Here is a 25,503-nt window from a genome sequence, read left to right on the forward strand (position 1 = left end):
GCCAGGAAGCGAAGCAGCTGAGCATCCTCCCCAGCGTCCTCCCCACCGGAGCAAGAACTGCCTTCAGGTAACTACCTCTCAGTCTCAGTACAGTTAAGTGACTGTAGATGGTTGTACTTCATCTTTGTCCCGGAGAATTGCTGTATTGACACAGATTGATGAGGAACAGTGGAATTAAATGAAAATAGAGCAACTTGGCCCTGGAATGCAGGCGAATGCTTTCCCAGTCTTGAGTCCATGAGCCCGAGTACTGCCCAACCAATTGTGCTTTGGGGGTGTGATCAGCTCATCTCCCTTTTGCTGTTTTCTTAGAATTTTCCACAATGTGAATGGATTCTGCAAATATTTAGACAAACAGGGTAGTCTTACAGCACACACAATACTGTTATCCAAAGGGGGACCTTTGTGGAACGTTCTTAGTTGTAAGTACCTGCCTGATGCTTTTGCCTTATTTTCCCAGGCTTTTGGTGATAAACTTGCATGACTCTGAAAACATCCCAGTATCTTCATACGAATTCTTCAGTGGAAACAGAGCGCTGTATGTATGGTGATACTTCAGAAGAAGTACTTCTGCTTTTCCATGTTTTGAAATGTGAAAATGTTCTGAATGTGATCACAAGCTTTAGGCAATTTACTTGCAAAGAAGAGAGAATTGCAGTGGACATCATGTTTAGGTGATTTTAAAGATTTGGAACAATAGAAAGCTCTCTGGCAGTAATTTTGAATTTTGTCACGAATTTGACCAGCTATAGATTATAGATAGAAAGCATTTGTTGCCTCTGCATTTAAGATATGCTCTTCCAAAGGAAAAGATGGAAGTTCCATCCATTGCTTTACTCAAATGTGCACCTAATGCGTGCTAAACCAAGGGGTGAGGGAAGTTGTGGACATCATAATTCCAGCTAAACAAGAAACAGGAGTAGTTCTCTTTCCACTGCCATCTCTTGTGCTCAGATGCGCACAGTCCATCCGCTGTCGCGCTTTAAATGAGCTGGGAGGACTGTCAGAGGAGGATTGCAAAGACTTATCAGGAGGTTCAGCTTTTTGCCTCCGTCGGTGTGGCTGAGTGCTTTGAGAAGCACATACCGCTTGCCATAAGCCTGGCTGTGCTTTTCTGCAGGAACACTAACACGAATTCGGACGTCCAGGTGGAAAATCGGCATTGCAGGTAGCAAACTTGAGTATCGAGAAGCGGTAAGCCCTGACATGGCCACAAAAATCCGGGGAAGGCCCAAGCAGCAAACAAGTTCACCCTTCAAAACGAGAGTTCTATGGGAGATGTCTATGGGTGTGTGTCTATGTCGATAGAACGAAAGCCTACAATAGCCAATATTAAAACAGAATTGCTATTGGCATTATTTTGTCTTTGAAATGCGTGTTAGTTGGGCTTCTTGGTCTTTAAAGATAAAGTGGCATATTTTCCTAGCCATACTGTTAATTTTGCCGGTAACGTAGGATGCAAAACACTGGGCGAATAGGTTTGGGTTTTTTTGCTGAGGCTTCAACAAGACAAGTAATGTGAGCAAATATTAATGTGAAAAAATTTATTCTAGGAGGCATACAGACCCCAAGGGCACAGGGTAGTTGTTAATGAGCTGTCTAATAAAAACAGCCCCAAAAATTACAAGTCTGAAAGGGACTGCATTAAAAGAACCTTTTCTTCTTCCTTGCTACTTCCAAGTCATCCATGTAGAGGCTTGAAAGATTATTAAAATAAGTTACCAGTCCCCTGTGTTTTGTCTACCTGAGGGAGCTGAAACAAGACCCTGGCTGGAACAGGAAATGTACAATAAATCCCATTTTTATGACTCTGTAAGTGAATGATTTTATGGTTTTAGTAACAGCTGTGTAAGAACTATTTTAGGTTTTTGGTTTCGGTGAGTTTCTTGGTTGTCTTTGTGGTTTTGTGTGTGTGGTTTTTGTTTTGTTTTTGTTTTTTTTTTTTTTAAGGCAGTGTATGTAAGCAAATTAAATTGCATGTAATCCTGAGATTGCTATAGAAAGGTTCAGGAAAGCAAAAACCTGTTCTGAAGAAGAATTTTCCTTTAGGAACAGCCTGAATAGATACGGCCTCGCAACATGGGCCCTTCATCATCAGGGTAGTTGTCAGACCGGGAAAAATGACACACTTGTTCTGCAGGTTTTTTTTCCTGATCTTTGTTGTAATTTTCCCTTTCTGAATTCTTCCTCTTCCTTGTTCGGTTTAGACACATACTTGTTTCTCAACAGGTCGTAACAGACTATGATAGAGTTGTATGCATCCATGGTATCTTCTTAATGTCATTCCTCTTGGGAATGTAAATACAGATCTGTTCTGCTGAACTCTGCCCCAGGCCAGAGCAGGTGCTGCCTGGTTTGAGCTGGGCTCTCGCCCTCCCTGTGCCTCCTCTGGCCTAGAAACACCCCCTGCCTCACAGAGGTAGGCTGCTGGCATGTATGTTTGGGGATGTTCATATACCTAAAGGGAGACTATAGCACTTGAGGCTAGAACTGATGCTAACAAATGCACTCAGGAGTGGCTTGGCTGCAATCGGTTTGTCTTGGCCAAACCCATATCCGTTTCTTACTGTTGCAAAGGCAGCTTTGAATTTCAATTTTATTTTTAAGAAGGTAATATTTCTACTCAGTACTGTAGCTCTTCCAGCTTAAACTTAAAATATACAGACATTTCTCTGTTTTAAGCCATGAAGTTTTGCTAATGTACAGTTCTAACAGCCGAGCTGGACAGCAGAGCATCTCAGCCAGCTCTTGCTTCTTAAGCCAGTTGCTGTTTATCTGACTCCCACGAGAGAAAGACAAGCAGAGGAGGGGGGAAAAATAGAGGCTATGTAAGGAAAAAACAAACAAAGGAATAAATGAATGCCAGCCGTCTGAAAGCAGTTCCTTGCTTGGCTTCCTTTTGGGGAAGGGTGCAAGAACAAAGCCCTCGATCCCTTTCCATGTTCCCTGCACCCCTCTTCATCCTGCTACATTGCGGTACTCAAAGAAAGTCACTTGGCTGTTCCCAGAGCTGTGAGTGTTACCCAGCCGCCTGCCATGGAAATTCATCCTCACCGCATGGCCTCAGAGGTGTTTGTTTGTTTGTTTGTTTTTCCAGTGGGATTATAGATGAGTAACTGAGGGCAGTTTGGCCCTGGGCTGTGTGTAACACTGTTGTGGGTTACCACGATTCTTGCGGAGTGTAATAACAATAATAAATTTTTCTGTAATTTTTGTATGAGCTCCAGGGGCAAATCCTCACCTTAGGCCTCAGCCCTACCGTGGACTTGTTTATTCTAGGAAATGACTTTGTGTGATACTCTGGGCTGTAGTAGTATTCTTTAAATGTCTAGGTCTGTACCGTCCCCTCAAAGCCCACCGGGAAACTCGTAGGCAGGCAGTGCTGATCCCAGACTGCTGCCTGGGCGTGCTTTTATTAAGAAATGGCTGCTAGTCATACACGACATTGAGCTGATACAATGATAATACAATAATTTGACTAACCCCTTCTGGAGTTGTACAAGATTAGGAATCTGATTACTGTCACCACCCACTCCCAAAGGTTTAATATTGCCCGTGTTGATGCAAGCTCTAGAAAGCGATCTTGTTTTCTTTCTCAAATGTTAAGAAGGTGGCAGGAGAGAAGGGGGTGAAACTGCCAGCAGCAGTGCCCTGGCACCCAGAGTAAAAGCTACTTTCCTGCTGAACCGTTCTGACTGTATATGGGCTTTGGGTGAAAATCCGTGCATCGTTTGTGCGGTCATCTGGAAAATGTGCAGCTCGGCGCCGCGTGGTGCAAGCCCAGACAGCCCGGCGAGGGCTGAGCAAATCTCTCCCCAGCACAGTTCTCCTCTGCAAAAGCGAGGTGGTGTTTTGACCTCTCCTGTACAGTATTTTGAGACTGGTGGCGAATTCTAGGTGCCACAGTGTGCACTTTGCTCAGCTAACATATGAACTCCATATTCCTTATTTTTAAGTATGTACTCGCATATTTTAGATTCAGTTGGCAGTTTCAGCGTGTTTGCAGCGACTGCATGTGAAGACAGAGAGCAGGTTCTTAGACTTGCTCTTTTCTTCCTGCCATTTTCTTTTTCCTCTAGCGTAACCTGTCCAGGTGCAGGGCAAAGCACTGCGACTGCACTTAAATAGCATGAAACCACAACCCTCCTCTTCACTGTCTCTTTTCCTCCTTTACCAGCCTCCTCACCCGTGTCAAAAGGTGTCGAGACCGGCTATAGTGCTTCTGTATAACAAAGTAACTCAACAGCCATTGGTGTATAGATATTTGAAAGAACAGTATTTCGGGGTCAGTAACCAGATTGCCTTTGCCAGTTTTCAGCCAGAGGTGAATTTTTGCCACCAGGTATAAGCTGATTTATACTGGAAGCACGAAGAGGTAATTGGTGCCGACAGCCCCGCCGGCCAGCAGCCCCCCACCCCGCTGGCCACCGATGCTCGCCTGGGCGCCGGCACTGGCTGCCTCCCCCAGTGCAGCAGCACGAGGGGCTTGCCCGCGGAGCGGGAGGGTGGGCGATGTTCTGCCAGCGGAACGTGTAGGAGGAGGTACCTTCACGCCGACGCTGGCAGATTTAAAGCCAGATCTCATGGGAACGTACGTTCGTGCTTGTGAGCTCAGGGGGAGGTCGGCATCTGCTGTACTGAGAAAGGATCTGCAGTATTTTTACTGTTTTAAAAAGAAGTGCAAAGTCATCTCGTGTAGATCAGGACTTGGGGTTAAAAAATTAAACTTATTTGAGAGGCTGATAGCATGCATAGAATTATTCGACATACCGATGCTTCTTCCTGCAAAGCAGAGGAAGTGGTTTTAAAGCTGTTCTGTGTGATTATCAATTCTAAACCAGAGTGGAGGTGATCTGACAAATTATTCCCAGAAATAGATTAGAACATGTCGTGCTGAAGGGGAATTACATGAACTAGAGTTCATTCGTGTCACCGGTTCCTTTGCATCGCTCTGGCCCACCTCGCTTGACTCGGATACCCTGGGACGCGCCAGTCCCGCGTCCATCACCGCTGCCTGGTAAGGTCCTGCAGCGCAAGCCAGCGTATTCGGTTCCCAACCAGCTGGGTGAAGGTTTTTGTTACACCACATGCTTTTTAAACACGTATTTTACACTACAAGCGGAAGTGCAAGCCTCAGACATGGCTGTGACTTAATTTGAGGAGCTGAGAGGGTGAGTCAAACCAGATCTCTTTTTAATTGCCCCTGCGCATGAGCAAGCTCCCCTTTGCCAACCCTTGTGGCTATTTTGCAAGCCTGGGTGCAGCCCATGGCTCCTGAGGCTGTCGCGTACCCACGCGTGTGGACGTTTCTACTCCTCGCTGAGGCCCAGAGTTACTTCAGGGAGTGCAGGGAACAGGGAACTCGAAATTAGCACCTGCCTGCGGAGGTGGCCAAATAAAGGGCCGAATGCTTGTACCGCGATGCGAAGAGATGCACGTGGTACCTTCGCTCCCCTTCCTAATTCTTGGCTTTACCAGAGCCAACCCCACTTTTGCAGCCGAGTTAAAGGGAGCGAGACTTCGCCTGCCGTGATAAAAAAGGCAGAAAAGCCTTCCCAGGCCTGGCACCCCGAGTTTCTGCGCCTGGCTGCCTTCCCCCCCCTCCAGCTTTCTGGTCCCGTCTCCCCGCGCTGCCTTCTGCTCCCCGTGTTTCTGCTCCCGGGTTTGATGTAGCGGCAGCCACTGAAATCATAAACCTCCCTAATGCCCCGGTGGAACTCAGCCACGCACACGCTGCGTACCTTTATGACGAGGAGGAATGTAGTAAATTAACACACGCCAGCCCGCTTGCAGCGAGGCGCTCAGCGCCGCTGGGCCCTTGCTCCAACCCCGCGCTGACCTTTTTTCTTTTTTAACCTGCTGCGCAGAGCCCCTCCCGCGGCGCGCGGCTCTCCCGCCCCGCGCGGGCCGTTAGCACGGGCTCGCCTCGAGCCGCGCGCGTCCGCCCGCCCAGCCCGCGCTCTCCCCGCGCGGGCCGCGAAGCACGGGCGTCGGGCCGAGCCGTGCGGGGCCCGCGGTCCGCCCGGGAGCCGCAGCTGAGGCGCAGGCGGCTGCCGCTACGGGCGCAGCCCTGCGCTCGCTTTCTGCCCCGAGCAAGCGTTCGCCTCCCCGCCGGGACGGAAGGATTTCCTCTCTCGTTCTTGTTTTTCGGCGGGGTGGGGTTTTTTGGTGTGTTTTATAGCGAAAAGGAAACTCGGCGCTGCCTGGGCTGCCCCCGCCGCCGCTCGCCTTTGTTCGGGGCCGAGCTCTGGGGCGGGGCGCGGCCCCCGCCGGGAGGGCCGAGGCGGGCCGGGGGGCGCGGCGCGGCCGGGCGGCGGGCGGGGTCCCCCCCGGCCGCCGCCGCCGTCGGAGGAAGGTCCGGCCGCTCGGCCCCTGGGCTCGGCGCGGCGGGGCACGCCGTCGGGGCGGGCGGCGGCATGTGGCGGGGGCTGCCGGTGCGGGCCCTGGCCCTGGCCGGGCTGCTGGTGCTGGGGCGGGCGGCGGCGGGGCGGGCGGCGGCCTGCGAGCCGGTGCGCATCCCGCTGTGCAAGCCGCTGCCCTGGAACATGACCAAGATGCCGAACCACCTGCACCACAGCACGCAGGCTAACGCCGTGCTGGCCATGGAGCAGTTCGAGGGGCTGCTGGGCACCAACTGCAGCCCCGACCTCCTCTTCTTCCTCTGCGCCATGTACGCGCCCATCTGCACCATCGATTTCCAGCACGAGCCCATCAAGCCCTGCAAGTCCGTCTGCGAGCGCGCGCGCGCGGGCTGCGAGCCGGTGCTGGCCCGGTACCGGCACGCCTGGCCCGAGAGCCTGGCCTGCGACGAGCTGCCGCTCTACGACCGCGGCGTCTGCATCGCCCCCGAGGCCATCGTCACCGCCGAGGGCGCCGGTGAGTGCGCGGGGCCGCGGCCCGGGCCGCCCGGCCGGACAATGGGCGCGCCCGCTCCGGGAGCCCGGCCTGTGCCCCGCTCCCTCGGGCTCTTCCCGAGCCTCTTGTCTTTTCCTCCGCTTTTCCTTGTTTCTTGTTCTCTTCTCTTCGCTGCGGGAGAAGTTCTGCTGTTAGGAAGGAAGGGCGTGTGACCGGTGACAGCCCCTGTCCTCGCCCCGGGGAGCGTGTAGGAGTGTGGAAGCGACAGCCCTGCTTTCACCTAAGCGGGGAGCATCCCAGTACCCCGCTTTGGTCCTCCTCCCGTCGGCGGCGGTTGCCTGTTAGGAAGGCACAGCTGCCCAGGAGAGGGGTGCTCGCACCTCTCCCCGGGCTGCCGGGCCCCCCAGCGCCTCGCTTTGCTTGTCCCCAGCCGCTCGCTCTCCCCAAAGCCGGCTGCTGCCTGCCTGCTAAAGCTGTCACCCCCCTGGGTGCAGCCAGCGGATTTTGGGGCGAGAACTGTGCCCAGAGGACCCCCGGGCAGGAGCTGGGGGGCTGTGGTCTGGTGGTGGCACACACACAGCCAAAGGGGAGAAAACAACCTCATCTCTGGGGTTGGCATTGAAGGTTGGCCAGTCCCCTGACAGATCCCTGGGCTCACGAGTTATGGTTGGGAGAGGAGCACAGCCAAGGTGCAGCCTTCCGCTGTATTTCATTCCCGGCCTCCGCGAGTGAGCCGAAGGCTGCCTGCAGCTCCGAGGCAGCTCCAGTGCAGCTGTGATGGTACCTGACCCCCACGGCCTCCGAGGGGCCATTGAAGCCCCTCAGCTTTCTCGCTGTGTCCCGTTTCACCGGCTGTGCTTGCTGTGGTCCCACAGGATGGCGGCACGGGGTGTCCGGCTGCTGTCTGGGGGTACCGGGGAGGCAGGAGCATCTCTGTGCAGGACCACTCGGGCCACCACGATGCTGCAAACCCACTGTTGCTCAGGGACCCTGCTCTGTGAGGGGTGTGCTCCTGTCACGGCTGCCTTTGGGCTGGAGAAGTTAGCAGGGCACAGCTCCAACGTGATGAGCCGAGCCCCACAGAAATACTAAATTGAAGGAGCTATCAAATGGGAAATTAAAGCAAGCCAGCGGGTGGTTATCACGAGTGACCTGTGACCTTTACGAAATGACCACAGTACCTGTCTCACTTGAGAAAAGCGTTTGCTGCTGGCAGAACCACTCTGCGTTTCCTTGCTGCAAAGTCTGCAGTGTCAGTGGGTCTGCTAGACCTTTCCATCATAGGAGTGGGAGAGCAGAGCTGGGGCAGGGGAGCAGCGAAGAGGGGTCAGAGGCTGAGCAGCACCCACGTGCCTGCAGCTGCAGCGCCAGGTTGTGGGAGCTCACTGACGGGCAGGAGATCCCACCTCTCCATCCTCCCCCAGCAGTGGCCTATGAACAAAAGGGGTTTTTTCCATGCTATTCCATGTATTTGACTGTGCTTCTGCCCCGTTACCGAATGCTTTATATATCCCATGGCCAGCAATGCCAAACACTGTAACTCCTGTTTTCCTCTCCTAATGAAATCTCATGCTTCAGTTTCCTGACTGTGCTTCCCAGCTCAGCCTTCCCAGGTAAGCTGCTCTCTCCTCTCCCCCCCATTTATTTGTAGGCCAGACTAACCCCGCTCCTTCTCTGACTCCATCGCGTTACCCTCTCCACCTGTTGAAATCTCAACTCAGTGACCGTACCCTGATATCGCCAGTCGTTACTGCCATTTCTCGCTCTAACACTTCTCATTGCTCCCCTCTCGCCTTTCCATCCTTCCCGCCCTGTGGTTGTCCCCAGTCCGTGAACCCAACCATCTACTTTTGCCTGCAGCTCCCTCACTGCTGCTGCTGCTGCTGCTCTCTGGGGGCGCCTGCAGCTCCCTCACTGCTGCTGCTGCTGCTGCTCTCTGGGGGCCGCAGACCTGCTGGGATGGTTTGTGGAAGTACGGTTTGGAATGCCAAGCGCCTTTCTCCTCAGCATCGAGGTGCTTTTGTAAACCACCTTAAAAATGGCTCCACACTGAGCGAGGCTTGGCAGAAGCTGCAGCAATTTGAAAGCAATCGCATTCAAATGTGGAGGAAGTTTGGCTAAAATTGCCCCCGAGTTACCTATTTCTGAGGACCTCAGCAGTACAATAACCTCTTTGAGGGATTCCAGGGCCAGGTCCATGAAAACTCCCTTTCAGTGAATGAGAACCTGATGACATTCTCATTTCTGGGCTGAAAATTCTGAACTGATGCATTATGCACCAGACTGAAAGAATCCTTCTTGAGGGAATGAAACTGCTCCTTTAGAAAGAAGAGTGAAGGATTCCTGTTCTAGGAAGAGGCAAGGTGAACACTTCCAAATTCAATTCTTCAAATAAAGGAGTGCAGCCAAGTAGAAGACAACGAATAACCAACTGCCTAATGGGGACCATGCAGAATACCTGCTCTTATTTTATTTCCTAGGCCCCTTGTGCTGTCTGTAAACTACATGTAATAGGGCAGGCAGAAATACAAACCCGTTTTTTCACGGGTTTCTGTTGTGGAAGAGGATTTTTTTTATTATTCACAAGTGAAATTCTCATTTTTTTCTTTCATTTTTTGCTGCCTGCAAAGTAACAGGATTCTGCTGCTTCCTTTCCTCTTGGGGTCTCTGCATTATTACTGGTGAGGGTTAAAGCATTTGTCTAGTCCCATCCATAAGGCAGCAGCCTGAAGGCTGACGTGGTCAGATGTCTGTCCGTGTCGGAGCAGGGACAGGGTTCGGAAAGCCTGATTTCTATTCCTTTTCCAATATTAGACCATGCATCTTTCTGAGGGCATGGTTCAACCAGGTGCAAGGGCTCTTCTGACCCTCAGGACACACTTTCTCTGGGCTGAGTCACCTGCAAGCGGCTGCAGCAGGTTAACATCATGCTGGATCAGTTATCATCTGCTCTTCTGCGACAGGGAAGAGCTTGTACAGACGCTTGTGGAAATTCCCTGTCACCGTTAGAGTAATTGGTCTTGACTCTCATTTCAGTGATGCCAAGTTGGAAATCATTTGAAGTTCACCTGACTTTTTTTCTTTGGCTGATGTTGCAGTAAAAGATGAGAAGTTCCTCTTCCATCAGCTGTATTCCCCATGCCTAGTAGACTGTGGCTGTTGCAGAATATGGAGAAACTGTGGTTGGCAGAATCTGTGGCAAATCTCAGTAAGAAGTTCACTCTCGCATATTGAGGCACAGGTTATGAGGCCTCCACAAATATCTTCTTGGACCTCTTTCCATGTGCAGCCCAGGTGGTAAGGAAGATCTAGAGCTGTCCTCCTTGCAGGAACGAGGGAGGTATTTTTGTCTTTCTCCTGATGTTCTGCAGGGCTGCTGACAAGCTGAAGGGATGAAATAGCCGCTGCTATGTCTGTAATGAAGAAGGCTGATAAGAACAGTAGAAGTGCCTTCTTTAGGGTTCAGTTAAAGGAAAACCTCTGCAGTCCCTCTGGGCTTGTGCTGGTCTCCAAAACCTGAGTGTGAGCTGCTGCACCACACTGCTGTTTTGGAGGTCTCAGGTCCCTCAAGTTACAGAGACGATCTTCAAACAAGCGTCCTGTGGGAAACAAATCTTTTTTGGTTTTTCATTATCTTTGGGAAACACCTGGCTTCTTTTACACCCAGGCAGCAGAGGGATGCTGTGGGCATGGTGTGGGTGTTCTGCAGGCAGGTGTGACGCTGAATATTTTGGCTTTTTGTGGAGGATCTGACAAATCGCTGTCCAGGATGGAGGATGCAAAAGCCTCTTGGCAATATGTTAACATCCCAGATGTGAGATTAGTATGTGCTAATGTCTCCTGTACCCTATGGCTTTCATCCTGCATCGAAGTTCCGTGCTCTTCGAGGATGAAAGCAGTTCTGCTTGCAGACATTGATACAAGCTGTCCTGTGTATGCAGGAGGGCCCGTTCACATGCCCCATATATTTCAGTCTCCCCTGTGCATATGCTGACTCTTCCTCACATCTGTCAGGTTATCTGCTTCCTTCATTCAGGGTCCTGTCACATCTTCTTTAGTCTGTGAAGCAGCAAGAAGTGCAGATAGACAAAAACTCTCTTGAATCTAAAATTTCAATGGTGGGATCTGTCTTTAATTTTACGCGTAATAAATGACCAGCCTGACCACAGTCATTGCTGGTGTTGGGATGCTGACTCAGAAAAACACTTAAGCGCGTGTGCTTGGCTGCTACTGTCTAGCAGAATGTTTATGTCTCAAGTGACGTGTTTATTCTTGTTTTGAAGAGGGAACTGGCAATAAAAGGAGAGCAGTATGATGGGTGCCATGCGTATTGGAGAACAGATCCGTTGGCTGGGTTTCTGTCTCACCACATCTTACTGAGATAGAAAAATAGCTTGGAGGCATGTCAGGTTGTTAATGAGATGTTGGAGAAAAGGCAAGCGGCACCACAAGGCATCAACCACGTGTAATTAATGTCCGAACTGTTTTGAGTGATTATCATAAGACGGCTGACGAGAACTTTGAATCTCTTATTTAAAAAAAAAAAAATTCACTTAAAACATTAAAGAAAATTAAATATTATTCAAGCGACGGAGATACATTTTCTTAAATCTTATATGAACTCATGATTTCTCTGTGTAGGCCAAGTCCTCCATACCTGCCTGTCTGCCTAGATGAATTCTTAGTAATCCAGTGTGTGAATTTGGCATTGTATGCTTAAAAGAAAAGCGAAAGAGCCGTTTCCCATGCTTGTTTTTCATATGCTATTAACTTCATTTCCAAAACGGTGGTTTCCAAACTCTAGATTAAATTTGCCCTGACTCAGCCTTTGCACAGCTCTGCTTCTGGTAGCCAAAGTGCACAGCGCTGCTAGGGGAGTATCTCCGCCTGCACCGAGGACGAGCAGGCATGCTGTGGTTGTCATTTACAAAGTTGAGAGTTGTTTTAGGTGTTCGCTCAAAACTTGGAAGCAGCCTCATTTCTCCGTTAAAGAACAAAATCATTACAAGCTTCAAGCCTTAAAGAAGAAAGAAAAAGTAAATAAAAGAATTTAAACCTTATTAATGATGATACCACCAATATTCTTATATTATCGCTACAGTTTGTCTGCTTTTGTGGGCTGAGTCCCCTAGAATGGCTTTTACAGTGTAAGCATCAAGTCAAGACCTAGGCCATTAAATGTCACCAAAACCTGGCAGAATTCGTTATGTGGAATGATTTGTTATGTGGAGCGGCCGTGTTGCCATGTTGCAGGCTGCTCTACAACTTGGAGTTCAAGTGGTCTGTCTTAAATTTTAACTAGGATCAATTTTCGTATTACTTTGCTTCGCTGTGCATGTTTTTGCAATCAGATTAGCAAAGATCCTCTCTGTATTAAGAGCTGAAGTAGATTGCAAGGTCTGGATTCATGCATTTTGGAAGGTTTTCTTAATCAGTGGGGCTCACAGATGTCTCCATCTGAAGATAGTGCCCAAGTAGCCACCGCTCGCTGTGGGTTTGTTCTTTGGAGCAGGGTGCCTGGAATGGCTTCAGTAAGAGCTGGGTCGTATTCTTTAATTGCAGTGACCATCAGGATCATGTTACTTTTGCCTCTTTCTCTGCTTTTTTTTTTTTTTTCATTTAAACTGTGATACAAGTAAGATGCTTGCTCAAAACCAAGTTTTACCAAGTTGTTTCCTTTTCCCAAACCTCTCATCCAAATCTGTGGTCCAGGCATTGTTATTTTGTATGCTTACTATGCCAGTGGCTTTTATTCAGCTCTCCTTGTTAGTGATTTGTGGTTTTGGTTTGGCTTTGTTTTTTTTAATATAGCATCCCTCTGAAAAGTGATTAATTAAAATGGCTTATTGGAAAAATCAGTTTGGATTTTTTTCCCCTGCTCTTAAACAATATTTAATAGGAAGCCTTTGGACTGGAGCTCTGGATAATATTTCCTCTTTGGCAATCCTGCTAATCATCACTGACAGATATTTCTTTCAAAAAGAGTGTTTTGCATAGATGAAACTTGGCAGAGATGTCGCCTCTGAAGAGAAGTGGAACAATAGGAAGTCATCTGTTTGTTTTTAAAAATAGCTTCTTTTTTTTTCCTGTCTGCATTACAACTGAAGGTCTACGCAGTGTGCACCTCCTGATGGAGAGAGGTGTCTGCCCATTAGGCTTCTGGGGTCAGGGGATAGGACTTTGTGGTTGCTCACACCCACGCAAAATCTTGCGAGCAGCTGTTGGCAGGGCTGGCCCAGACCCTTTTTCCCATCGCTCCCCTGGTAGATGAGAAGAGACCAGGCGGTATGAGCTTGACTGAGGGAAGGATCAGGGAGATGTGAAGCCTTTCCCGAGATGTGTCATAGAGTGGTGGAGGTCTCCGGTTCCCTCCAGAAGCCCACACTCCTCTCCCTCAGTAGAACCTGCTCATCCCTAAATAAGCGTGAGTGCTCTGGGAAAGATAAGCATCAAGGCAGGGTCAATACTTGCCTGGCCCAAGCCCTCGCAAGTAAGGAAATGAATCACAAAGTGACGTATTGGTACCTGCTTACTCCTCCTTTGCTCATTGACAGGTACTGCATTCTGGCCACGACTGCAGAGCACAGCGCGCCGCGCACCGCAGCCTTCACACAGGCACAGAAATGGGAGCCGTTTCCATTAATAGCTGCTCTGCACACAACGTCTGAATTGCAGTTTTTGCACAGCCAGCTGCTTTGTCAGATACCCGCAGCCACTGGTTTGGGGTGGGACAACTGACCTGGCTAACGAATGAATGCAGAATTAGGAAATGGGTTGAGGTTGGGGTATGTTGTAATTTGGTAAAAATAAAATAAGTTGTGTACCTAGGAGTGCAAGGGAACATCTGGTGGAAAGCAGTTTAGTTCTATGCTTGTTTATACTGGGCATATTGAGTGTTTAACCAGCGCTTCTTGCATTGGTGTGAATTTGAAGGACAGTTCCTCAGCCGATATGCATGAGCGTCATACCTCCAAGTGGGGTCAGGGAAGGCCGTGAACCCTTTACTGGGCTCTGGATTATTTTTAGCTGTGATTCTAGAGTGAATTTGACTTGGTTTGCTCAAACACAGTCATGGCTGCTTGGATCAGCCCTTGATTTAGGAACGGAGAGTGCACTTCAGGGCTTCTTTTTCCTTCGTGGATGTGAAGATGATAAGCGTTTAACCTGGTACTTCCCGTGCCTCCTTTGCTGATGAAATTTTTTTCTGCCTGCAGTAACGATTTTATTGGCATGGGGAAGGTGCTATGGAGGTGTGAATGAACCATCCCTTCGTTCATAACTGAAGTACCTATTTTGGTAGGAATTGTAGCTTGCTGAGCCATATGAAGCACCAGAAAAAGTTGCCTTTGCCATGTGCAAAGCCGGGCAACCTTGCAGGCAACCTGAGAAGTTGGCCAAGGCAGCCAAACGAGAGAGGCAGTGAATCTGGAGAGCTTTCTCTGCAGGGGTCTTGAATGCCCAGGGTGGTGAAACATCTCAGGCCAGTCTTAGGCACGTGGAGAGGTAGAGCCACCTCTCTGTGCTTGGTGGCTGGGAGGTCTTGCAGACTTCTGTCTGCAGTGGGAGCAGTTGGGAGAATTATCAGCCTGTAGCCTCAGAGTGCTCTCTATGCTTTTACCATGTCAGAAGGAATTGTTGGTTTAAAGCTACAATTTGTCTAAATGAACAAGACAACAGAGGATTGGCCCAGGAGAGGAAGAACAAGAAGAAATGTCGTCATCCTCTTACTTACCATTTGCAAGAGGGAAATCATTTTCATTCCTCTTCCATTATGTCCTGGAATACAAGAAAGCACTTGATAGAACATAAAATGCATTGAAATTTGATGAAGACCTTTTTTTTTTTTTACCTTACGCTATTGGTAGAGATCGCAATCTCTAATTACCACTTGATAACAACAGCTTTTTTAAAATTTGGGAATAGCTCAGGTGGATAATCGAAATAAAATATGTAAGTTAAGAATTGGCGTGCATAATTTGACTTGTTACAAGGCAGCATGGAGAAGCCTTACAGCTGCCATGGAAGTACCTGATAACCAAAGACCACATTGGCTCCATGGAAATGTTGGTTTTGTTCTAAGATCCTGCGGTAGTTTGAACCTTTCTTTGGAGGAAAATGGATGTGATTTTTTTATTAGCAGTAGGATATTGGATGTAAAAGAGCATCTATTCAACCCTTCAGTGCTATTTTCTATACCCTTTGCTCATTATGTTGGTAGGAGTAATTACTCCTGAAGTCTCAAGTTTTTGAGGTTTATTATTATGTTAGTGAGGGAGTTAGGTGTTTTACAGATTTACTCTTGCCCTGTCATTTAGCCATATCCCCATTTGTGTAAAGGAAGTTTCATGTTGCTGAGAGTAGTATAAATACGCATTAAGGTGGGAGATTTTTTTTTTTTTCTTAAAAGAAGGATGGCCAAATTAGAAGATCAACTAAGTATACTAGATTTCTTGTAAACAGGTATTTTAAATATGTAGGTACAGAATTTGTGATTAAATAGTGGTCCCAGCCCTTACATTTAGTCCACACATCTAAACCCTTCACCTATACCGAGTATCATTAGTGTCCTGGGCTGCCTTACGGCTCAAGCTGCAAGAGAGGACCTTTGTTACATGGTATTCATTTATCCTCTATTGTAACAGCAGTGGTGTTGTATCCATGATAGGATGTAAGGATATAAGAAAGGTGATGTTTGTATGATTCCAGCTTCCATAGGTGAAAAAACTGCATAAACGTTTGGGTATGTGAATTTAAAGAAGGGCTTTTTCTTTGAAAGCTCATTTGTTTTTCTGTTTGATGTGTCATTCTAATAAAGTATACTGCCTCTCTCCCAAATCCTGTTTCTCTTGCATTTATTTTTTTCCTTAACTTTTACAACATTATATGCATTAACATACTTGTTTTTCATTATTAAGTATATGTATAAATCCATTAAATTTAATAAACAATACGTTTGAAATTATATGTTTTACTAATGTGGGACGCATTCCACTTACGACTGTGTCTAAAAGCAGTTCTTTGGGCATAGTGCCTTTTTTTCCTTCTGTTCCTTATCTGTCCTTCAAAATAATCAGTATGTTTTTTCCAGGGGAAGGTCTGGAATGTTTGTTTTGGCATTTCCTTCAATGATATGATTGTGGTTGGTTGGTTTGATTTCCTCAGTAACCAAAAAAACAAACCAAAAGTAATTCCTCCTTCATCACCTAATTAAATGCAAACAGTACGTGTACTTTTTGTAGATGCTTTAAGTTCATGCCATAGATTTCCATCCTTGTCCTAAACCTGCCAGTCTGTACACCAGTAGAAATGTGATCTTTAATCTGCTTCACCATTTAACATGATGTGCCGGATTGGGGTGAAGTTCAGGTAAGAAATCGTGTCAACTTTAACAGGCTGGCCTGTAGAACATCAAAATCTGTTTATTAATGAAGTTATTAAGTTTTAATATACTAAATATTAGAGATAGATAAAACATTGTAATGTGAGCGTATTGAAATAATCAAAAAATACTAACATTTCTTTACATATTTTACAAACCCATGACAGATTTCCCTATGGATTCTAATAACGGCAACTGTAGAGGCGCCAGCATTGGTAAGTACACTTTTATAAAACTGTATAACAAGCTATAGTCTTCCAGATCCTTTTAATACTTGATTAACTAAGAGGGGTACTAAGTGATCTTTAAATACTCTGTCTTGTCTGGGAATCCTGTAGATTTTTTACTTTTGGTTTTGCTGGAACTGAGTAAAACCACATGAGTGTTACCACTAGTCATAGGCAATGCAAAGAAGCAAAGCCCAGGTTGGTAGCTAACAGATTATAGAAATGTGTATTTGTTGCTCAAGCAAGCCAATGACTGTAGGTTTCCATGAAATTTATTACAATTCCTTTGGAAGTTTTCTTTTAGGCCTCTGTCAAGAAAATGACACTTGGAAACCTAGCGTTGGCCATCATGTCTTTCCTTCTCCAGAGGTGTTGATGAGCTATAGTGTGCGCTGATGCTCAATTTATTAATATAAACACCTAAGTATGGTTGTAGAACACAAAATTAGATACCTACATAAAATTGGATAACTTCATCATTAATCTCTGTGACCAAATTGTAAAAAGGTATTAATAATGCCCAGCTTATAATACGGATTTAAAGTGTGATCAGTACATCCCAATGTGAAAATAGCTATGTAGGTGCAAAATGTTACGTAGTGTGCATCCTTTAGAAAGCCAGCTACAATTAGAAAAAAATTATAAAAGTAAGCCCTTTAATAATCTTCACTTTAAATTGCCTTGAGCACGGGACCATGTCTGAAAGACTTGCTAACGATTTTTATTACTAACGTTACTATCTTCTTAGTTTTAAACCATTTTCAATTGTGTGGCATTGAGAAAAGTGTGGATTTCATGCTCTACTGTGACTGTGCGAAGAGCCTACAAGCTTGAGTATGAAAGTAAAGCTGGATGCCATCACCTTATATCAAAAATATTAAACGTATCTTTAGCACTGCCTGTCCTTAGGGATGTAGACAGCATGTAATACCAGTAAGTGACCCTGCAGTGGAAGAGTAAAGAGTAAGATCCAGTTATACTGTTGCTGTCATGATGCTTTTTGACTAGTAAAAACAAAACCAGACCTAAAAAAATCCCATCCAAAAAATAGAGTAAAGATGCGCAGAAAAATTGCCAATTGAAAAGAAGGGTTATATGTTTATCACTGCCTTTCGCTGTACCAAAACAATTTCTGGTTCAATATGCTACACCTGTTTCAACTGACAAACACAGTTTAACCACCTAAAAGGCTGTGTTTCATAATTGCGTTATTTATATGTTCAGTAAAGTATGTAAATAGAATTTTTTTTTGCAAGTAGCAACCTGATGGGTATCAAAAAATCCTGGACTCAGCTCTGTGGTTTCTGGAGCATATTGCATGTGCTTCTATGTATGGTTGCAGTGAGCAGTACTCATGGGTTACCCCTATTTAAGGCATCTTTTATCCCTGGCAGTGTCCACTGGCAAAACCTTCCCTCTGAGTCTGCATGGGTTGAGGGGGGCTTTTTTACCTCTCTCGGCAGTAAACTACATTGCCATCTGCTTCATCAGATGCTTTTCAAGTCTGTCAGAAATTTTTCCAGAGTTTCTTTTTTTATCCTTAATTTTTCAGGGAAGCATTTGCCAGGTTTGAGTGCTTGTTCTGATCAGAATTACAGCCAGGTTTTAGAGTGTGCATGCACATATATTTTAAGATGGCACGTTCCTTGGTAGCAATCCGTGGGGAAAACCCTTTTCCCGTGTAGTCCATTCGTTTTGGCATTTATAGGGAGAAGTTTTCAAAGGTATAGATTTTGAGCTTTTGTTAGTCCTGTATTGACTTGTATTAAAAAAGAATACTTAAATGGCAAAGTTAGCTGAGTTCTCAGTCTAAACTGGTGTGAGCCTCTGTGTCAGAGGCTGTCTCAGTGCTCGGAGTGTAACTGTTGTGGTCCCACAGCCCTTCTGGTAATTCTGGCACCTTCAGAGGAGATTATCATGCAAGATGGGACTTTCCCTCAGCATCAAGAGATGCAGTACATTTTTGCAGACACCTTTTGTGGGTGTTCCCACTCCCTGGGGAAAGCTCAACTTTGCCAGGAACAGAATTTAGTTGAAATGCATCAATCAAATACAAGTTCTCTAATACTCATGTTTGTGCTTCCTTTGAAAGTCACTGCAACAGGAATTGGGAGAGAGGAGTTGGTTCTAGCTCTACGACTGACTTTATAACTGACCTTGGCAAGTGACTCTGTGTTGGTTTCTGTATCTCTAAATAGTAATTAGGAATAATGTAGAGTTTTGTAAAGTTCTTTGAGATGTAAATTTGAAAAGCACTAGGGCGACTGGGAGGTATCCTTCATTAAGAACGGACAAGCCTATAGTTTGTTTCTAGAACAAGACTAATACAACATATTCCTCAAATTAATAAAATAGAATAATCCAATACTGTCTTAAAATTGATGGAAATGTGAGGCTATGTATTCTGGTCTTGTGATTTCAACTATTTTATTCTACTTGTGCCACAGAGCAAAGTACTGTAGAGCAGGAGAACGTTAAAGTGTACAACTCGCTGGACTTGAACACTGAGATGCCTGCATGAGTGTGGGTCATAGGAGCACATCTTTTATGGCCTGTTTCAAGGCAGCTTATAAAATGGGCCATAATTTGGCCTAAAGTATGCATGAGCTCCCACAAGCAGAAGGGGAGCCAAAAATCACTTCCCTTCTCTGACTTGATTATTTTAACACAGTCTCATACAAAAGCTGAAGTCTGTAGGAATCTACATATAGATTCCTGAGGATGTGTTTGAAATTCAAGGAAACAATATACCCTTCTTTTGAAATGTTCTCCTCTTTCCTGTATTTTTTAAATTTTATTTTCCACTATGAAAATTCTTTCAATAGAAAATAAATAATGATTTGAGAAGTCCATACCCCCATGATTCCATCCCCTTTTTTTTTTTCAATATGCAGAAATCTTATATGGCAAATAAAATTCTTCTTCAGGCTCTTCAGATTGGATTTAACTAAACTGATAGCTTATATGCATTGGTATTTTAGAATTACGGTGTATACAAATAGGCTGCATTAAGTCTACTTCCACTTAAATGCTAAATCCAATGTCAAAATAGATGACCATGTGTGCGTAATACTGGGACCTGCTGTTTGAGATAATTCCACCAAACTCCACTTAGACACTAGCTTGAAATAAGTAAATATTTGCGTTAGAACAACCAGCCATGAAATATTGGTGGTGTTAATGAATGCATGGGTCTGGCGCTTCAGCATTAGCACTCCCCGGGCACTCATGAAAATGTTTTTACCTCCATTATTGTTCCAGCTGTCTGGAAGCTGCACCACTGGAAATGCTGCTCTGACTCTGCTCATTTGTACTGTTTTTTGAAGGCCATCCTTACCGCCATAAGGGCTAATAATTTACCTATTTTAATTAAATCTGAGGTTCTGAGTCATAATAAAATTGTGTAAAATTTACACAAAAATTGAGGAAGAGTCCAGAGCAGGATGAGAGGTAATGCCAAACACCTGCAGTAGTGAAGTGAAGCCTTTCAGCCTCTTAAACTCAATCTCCCTTAAACCTCCTGCCAGATGCCGATGGAGACACATAGTTGAGATTTCATTTTGTCAGGACCGTCCCAGAAGCATTCAGAGCAGGGAGCTACGTGCCGCTTGGTCCCACCACCCTCCGACATGGTTCATCTGTTGACTGTAGCTCTTGGACATCTTCAGGTGTAAAGAGGCTGTGCCACTGTAAGAAATCTTAAGGTGCAGCTCCAAAGATGAACTGTATGTTAAGAATTAGCCACAAAAATCATATTCCTTATGGTAAATGCCTGCTAGCCAGAACATCCCCAATTTGCTAAACTGAGCTGAGATACGTAGTCTCCAATGAAATGTTAAATCGTGCCCTGTCATAGTATTTTCTTTCTGTGTCTGTATTATGGTCTGTATGATTAAAGGTGCAGAAAGGAGGGCATTCAGTAAGCGTAGTACAGAAGAGAGAATGGCATTGTAAGGCTATGGAATTGCAGCACCTGCGAGCACAGAAGAGACCAAGATTGAACTGGCTTAAAAGGGCAGATTTTGTCCCTTCAGAATCCAAGTCCTTGTGTCTTTGTTGTTGTGAGGTGAGTTAGTTGTAGTGGTTCGGTTTGGTTTGTTTTTTTTAAATTTCAGCGTGTCAAGTTTTTTCCTAGAAACCTTTGAGGTCTCATGGGCAGTTCCACAACATTTTCCAGCAGAACAGACCAGGAATGCCCTGTGGTTTTTAATATTTCACTTGCCTGTAACAAAAAAGTCAATTCAGTAAAATTTCCGTTAGGTGTGAGCTTGGGGTTTCGGGCAGATTGTCACTGAACATACGCTCTTTTCTTTCTAAACAAAACTTTCTGTTTTTATAGAGCGCTGCAAATGCAAGCCTATAAAAGCTACCCAGAAGACCTATCTACGCAATAATTATAACTACGGTAAGAACAGCTGCATGGCCAGCTCCCAACGCTTTTAAGGCTACAGTAAGGGGAAATTTTCATTAAAAAAGCCTCTGGTCCCAATTACTGATGGTTAATCCAATGGTACTTATTACAGAAGGAAGACGTGGCCTGAAACATTTCCAAATTAGAAGGATAGACGGGATTAGCGTAATATGTTAGAGAAAGAGTGTCTTTGTTGATCTTGAGTGTTATTTCAGTGTCAGCCCAGGCATTTGGGGTTCGTGCACTTCTTCAGTGTGAAAAGCGATGTGACAAAAATGACGTCGTGGGCTGCTATGCCTGAACTGCTGCTTTTATTTCCAGCTCCGATATGCTCTGCTTTTGCAGGAAAGGGTGTTTTTACTAACTTTCATGCCTACAAACTCGCCATGGGATGTAGCAGCCATACTAGGTTCTTTCCTTCTTGCGTATCGAAGCCAGCAATGAGCATCTTGCCAGCTGTGTTATGCTGTCAGTAATAGCTGTAAAAGTGTACAGTGACCGTACTATGTCTCTCTTGTCCAGACTGTCCTGGTCTTCACGTATATCACAGGTCCAGGCTGCTACTTTTCTTCATACTGTTTGTTTTAAGCAAATTAGGTTGATGAAGCCAATGAATACATATCACAGGAACTGAACAATTTGGCCCATCCTTTTTCCCATTAATTGTGTGAATAACCTTAGGCACAGTGAACTTAAAAACTTCATTTAAATGATAGTGATTGCATAGTATTTATTAAGATAATGCGTTTATACAACTATTGTCAGATAAGTTTCTTTTAAAAATATATCCTATTAAAAGCTAAAAAAATCATAATTGTATTCAAACATCATTGTTATTTTTTAGGTGACTAGTCAGTTTTATGTTGATTTGGTGGATTTGTTTGGAAAATAATTACAGAGTGATTGTTCTCTAGTGGGTACCTGCACATCCAAGAGTCTCAGAGTACGCTGCTGCCCATCTTTTCAAGCTTTTGAAATTAAAAAAGTTTCAAAATGCATTTGAAGTAACTCCAAACTAAAGCAAGATTTTATTTTGAAATCTTAAAAGTTCTTCAGAAAGTGGATCACTTGGGGTAAATTGTGTATAGTAAATGCACAAATTATTAATTGTTGTTAGCTCTATTGAATGTGGCTGCAATACCTGCTGACTGATGGTCTTTAAGGGCAATGCATATGAAGAGAAGAGAGATGAAAGTCCATGGTTTTCTTTCTTCCATGTTACCTTTTTCACATAGGTTAGAAGAAACTGGGAATTTGGTGAATCTGCCATTTGTAATGGAAAAGCATGCTTGTTTGCAAGCTTTGAAAGATGTGGCATTTTATAGAGCATGACCTCTGGATTGGCTTTGCATTTGCATGTGGTATCAGTTCACTGGTCACCATCAGAGAAACAAAAAGCATTGCCTTTGAAAGGCAACTTTTCCTCCTATGCAACTTAAGGCAAAAAGGAAGGGTGAGGGAGGAAACAATTAGATGGGTCATCAGGCCAAGATCAGGCGCGCTTGGAGTTCATAAAGAGCAGAGCCAGATTGGTGCTGGGTCATTGGAGAGACAATAAAAAAGGTAAGGGCCTGTCATCCAGCAGAAGTAGTGATACGAGAAGTTTTAATGCACACACTTCGCGAAGTTTTGAGAGTGACAAATTAAATTCTGTCATCTGTGCTGCAAGTAGTCAAAGGGGGAGCAGTTACAGCTTGAGAGAGAAGGACGAATTACAAGGAATGAATTAAATATGTTTAAAGTGGAAAGGGCGAAGAAGAAGGGATGCTAAAGTCCAGCTTAAACAGGACATAAATCCAACTGGTACATAAGTCTTGCTCGTGACCATACTATTATGGCAGATACTGAGCTACTTGGACCCTCTTGGGGGAGGATGAAGTAATGAAGTGAAGAGATGGGGGCAGGGACATTGCTGGAGTTCAGCTAAGCTGCTTTTGATAATGGACCATGCAAAAGACTAATCCCAGAGGTCACCAAGAACGGCTTGGGGGTGACCTGCATTATCTGCTGCTGCTAACTACACTGCTTGTGACTTTTTCCCAGTCATTCGGGCTAAAGTGAAGGAGGTGAAGACTAAATGTCACGACATCACTGCAGTAGTGGAAGTAAAAGAGATCCTAAAATCTTCCCTGGTCAACATCCCAAAGGACACTGTAAACCTTCACACAAACTCCGGCTGCTTATGCCCACCGCTCAACGCCAACGAAGAGTACATCATTATGGGCTATGAAGACGAGGAGCGCTCCAGGTAGCTCTTTCTGCATTGTCCTTGGAGGATATTTGTTGTTGCTTGTTCCGCTGCCTGTAAAGCTGAACTTCAGAGCCATCAGGAAAGGAGAACTTGGTGTGACTCTCTGTACATCTCTCTAACGATATTGAGGGGGGACAAGGCTCTCTGCAGGCACAGAGATCTTAGTCTTGCATGTGTTGGGTTGTATAGCTTGTGCATGCCTGTTGATGGAGTAACTGGTTGTCTCTGTTGTTTAGGTTACTTTTGGTGGAAGGCTCCATAGCTGAGAAATGGAAGGATCGTCTCGGTAAAAAAGTAAAGGTATGAAAATATCTCACCAAAAGTCAAATGTAGTAGATACCATGAAACATCTACCTAATCTTTTCAAAATAAGGGAAGAAAATACATGTGCTGACCTCAGTTAATTAATATCGGGTATCAAAAATTAACTGTGTGTTATTTATTATATTACTTAGAAATGCATGATGAATAAAATGGATGTTGAATTACGCCAAAGTACACCAGTGTAGCAGCAATCAAAACCTCTGTCTCAAAAAAAGCAAACAGTAGGAGTGTTTTAACTCTGTATGCAAACTGTGCATTCTACAACACACACCTACTTAACTGTAATTGTGAAGTTAATTAAAAAAAAAAAAAGGAGGACTTTACAAATGTTTTCCAGACTGAGTCAGAATTACACTTCTCAGATTTAATATCCTTTAAATACAGTTCTTTTACCAAATTGTGTGGATGAGTGACTATTTTAAATGTACCTTCCTGGCTTAGATGAAGGAGGTACATGATAAGGAAGTCATGTCATAGCAAAATGGTAGCAATGAGCTCAAATGCAAGCAATATATGAAAATATATTCCAATGTTTTCTAATTTAAATGTATTCTAATGCATTCCAAGTTCTGGAAAGATTGCCTTTTTATGTTTTAATGCACCACAAAGTATCAGCGATTTTGACATTGTTAGGAGTGTCATTTTACACAGAATATTCTTACTTGGACACAATGTCTCAGCTGTTGCTTTGACATAATGGTTGTGCCTATGCAAACCGGTGTCCTCTTGCACTCAACAGTTTCTTCAACGGCGTTAATGGTGACTGGCAGGAAAAGTGTTCTGATTACAAGTGCAAGATTTTCTGTGCACATTTGTCACATCCACAGAGATTACATGATGTTATTCCAGGCTGTTTTTTGATTTAGCAGAACCTTATGAAATCCAGTGCTGCAAAGCAAATACCATGGTACCGCCACAGGCTGACTTCTGCTCAGTCCCAGTTCTTGGGTGGCCATGTCATTTGTTGGGTTTTTTGGGGGGAACTCACTTATTTTCTCACTTATTTCCTTGTGGCCTGCAACCTACTGGCTCTGCCCTTGCGCCTAGCGCGAGGGTGCCGAGGACCACACCGGGTCACACTCGCTTCTCATCGTAATCTCCTTTCCAAAAGCATCATCAGTTGTACCAACTATATTTATTACGTACTGCGGTTGCTATTACCCTCAAAAGTAAAAAAAAAAAAAAAAATATTACTGTACTGTTTTTTCATCCTGCTTCCCCTAAAGACTGCACAAATAGCTTCATTTAAATGTAAGTATTTAGAAGGTGAGATGCTTTTATGCTGAAGCCATTATGCCTTGTGTCAGCCCCTTCATTCACAGAGGCTACAAGAAAGCCAGGAAACAGCTTCTCTATTTAAAGTGACTTACCGATACCCTCACATTCCACCATTTAAGCCCAACACAGGGTAACGTGGTGGAACCAGCAGCGACTTTTTTTTTTTTTTCTGCTGTTTCTAAACACGTGCATTTGTTTTACATATGACTTATTTCTTCTTCTGTAACCTCTATTGTACTTTCTTTGCCTTTCAATATGCAGCGCTGGGATCAGAAACTCCGCCACCTTGGGAAGGGGAAGGGAGAGTCTGGACACAGCGACTCAGCTCCAAAGCCCGGCAAACCCAGCAGTGCCCGACAAGCACGTAGTTAGATGTGGGATGCTGTACATTGACATGCAGTGGACTATCTACCAAGACTTCATTGTTGGAGCAGCAAAGGAGAAATTGCACTATTGCACGTTATATTCTATTGTTTACTACAAAATAATGTTTTAGCTTATATTAGTTTTTATTCTCCCTCTCATTTTCTGCCTTTTTTTTCGGATGTGTGCAAGCTCTGGAAATATATATATTTTTTTCTGTTACTAAGAACTGTAGAAAACTGCCCTTATGAGATGGGGAAAGACAAGAACGTGTTCAATTTACCATTTTATCTCATGAATCTTCTTAGAGAGAAAGTTCTGATGGAAGCAGGAATGAGATCTGACGAAGACCATCGCTTAAAGTCATGACTCACACTGGCTTCCCCCTTTCACTCTTTTTCAGTCACTGTTTGCT

General features: G+C 45.0%; 1 protein-coding gene across 1 annotated transcript; it reads left to right on the forward strand.

Moving 5' to 3' along the window:
- The first annotated feature begins 6,365 nt into the window (after positions 1-6,365).
- On the forward strand, positions 6,366-25,208 carry FRZB (frizzled related protein). Its single transcript, XM_082001304.1, has 6 exons — positions 6,366-6,876; positions 16,402-16,449; positions 20,801-20,866; positions 22,916-23,120; positions 23,360-23,423; positions 24,987-25,208. Exons 1-6 carry the CDS (start codon positions 6,417-6,419, stop codon positions 25,095-25,097), a joined length of 954 nt encoding a protein of 317 aa, XP_081857430.1. The 5' UTR covers positions 6,366-6,416; the 3' UTR covers positions 25,098-25,208.
- Positions 25,209-25,503: the final 295 nt, after the last annotated feature.

Source organism: Phaethon aethereus (assembly GCF_964289735.1).
Source record: "Phaethon aethereus genome assembly, chromosome: 6".
In the NCBI taxonomy this organism is placed as follows: domain Eukaryota; kingdom Metazoa; phylum Chordata; class Aves; order Phaethontiformes; family Phaethontidae; genus Phaethon; species Phaethon aethereus.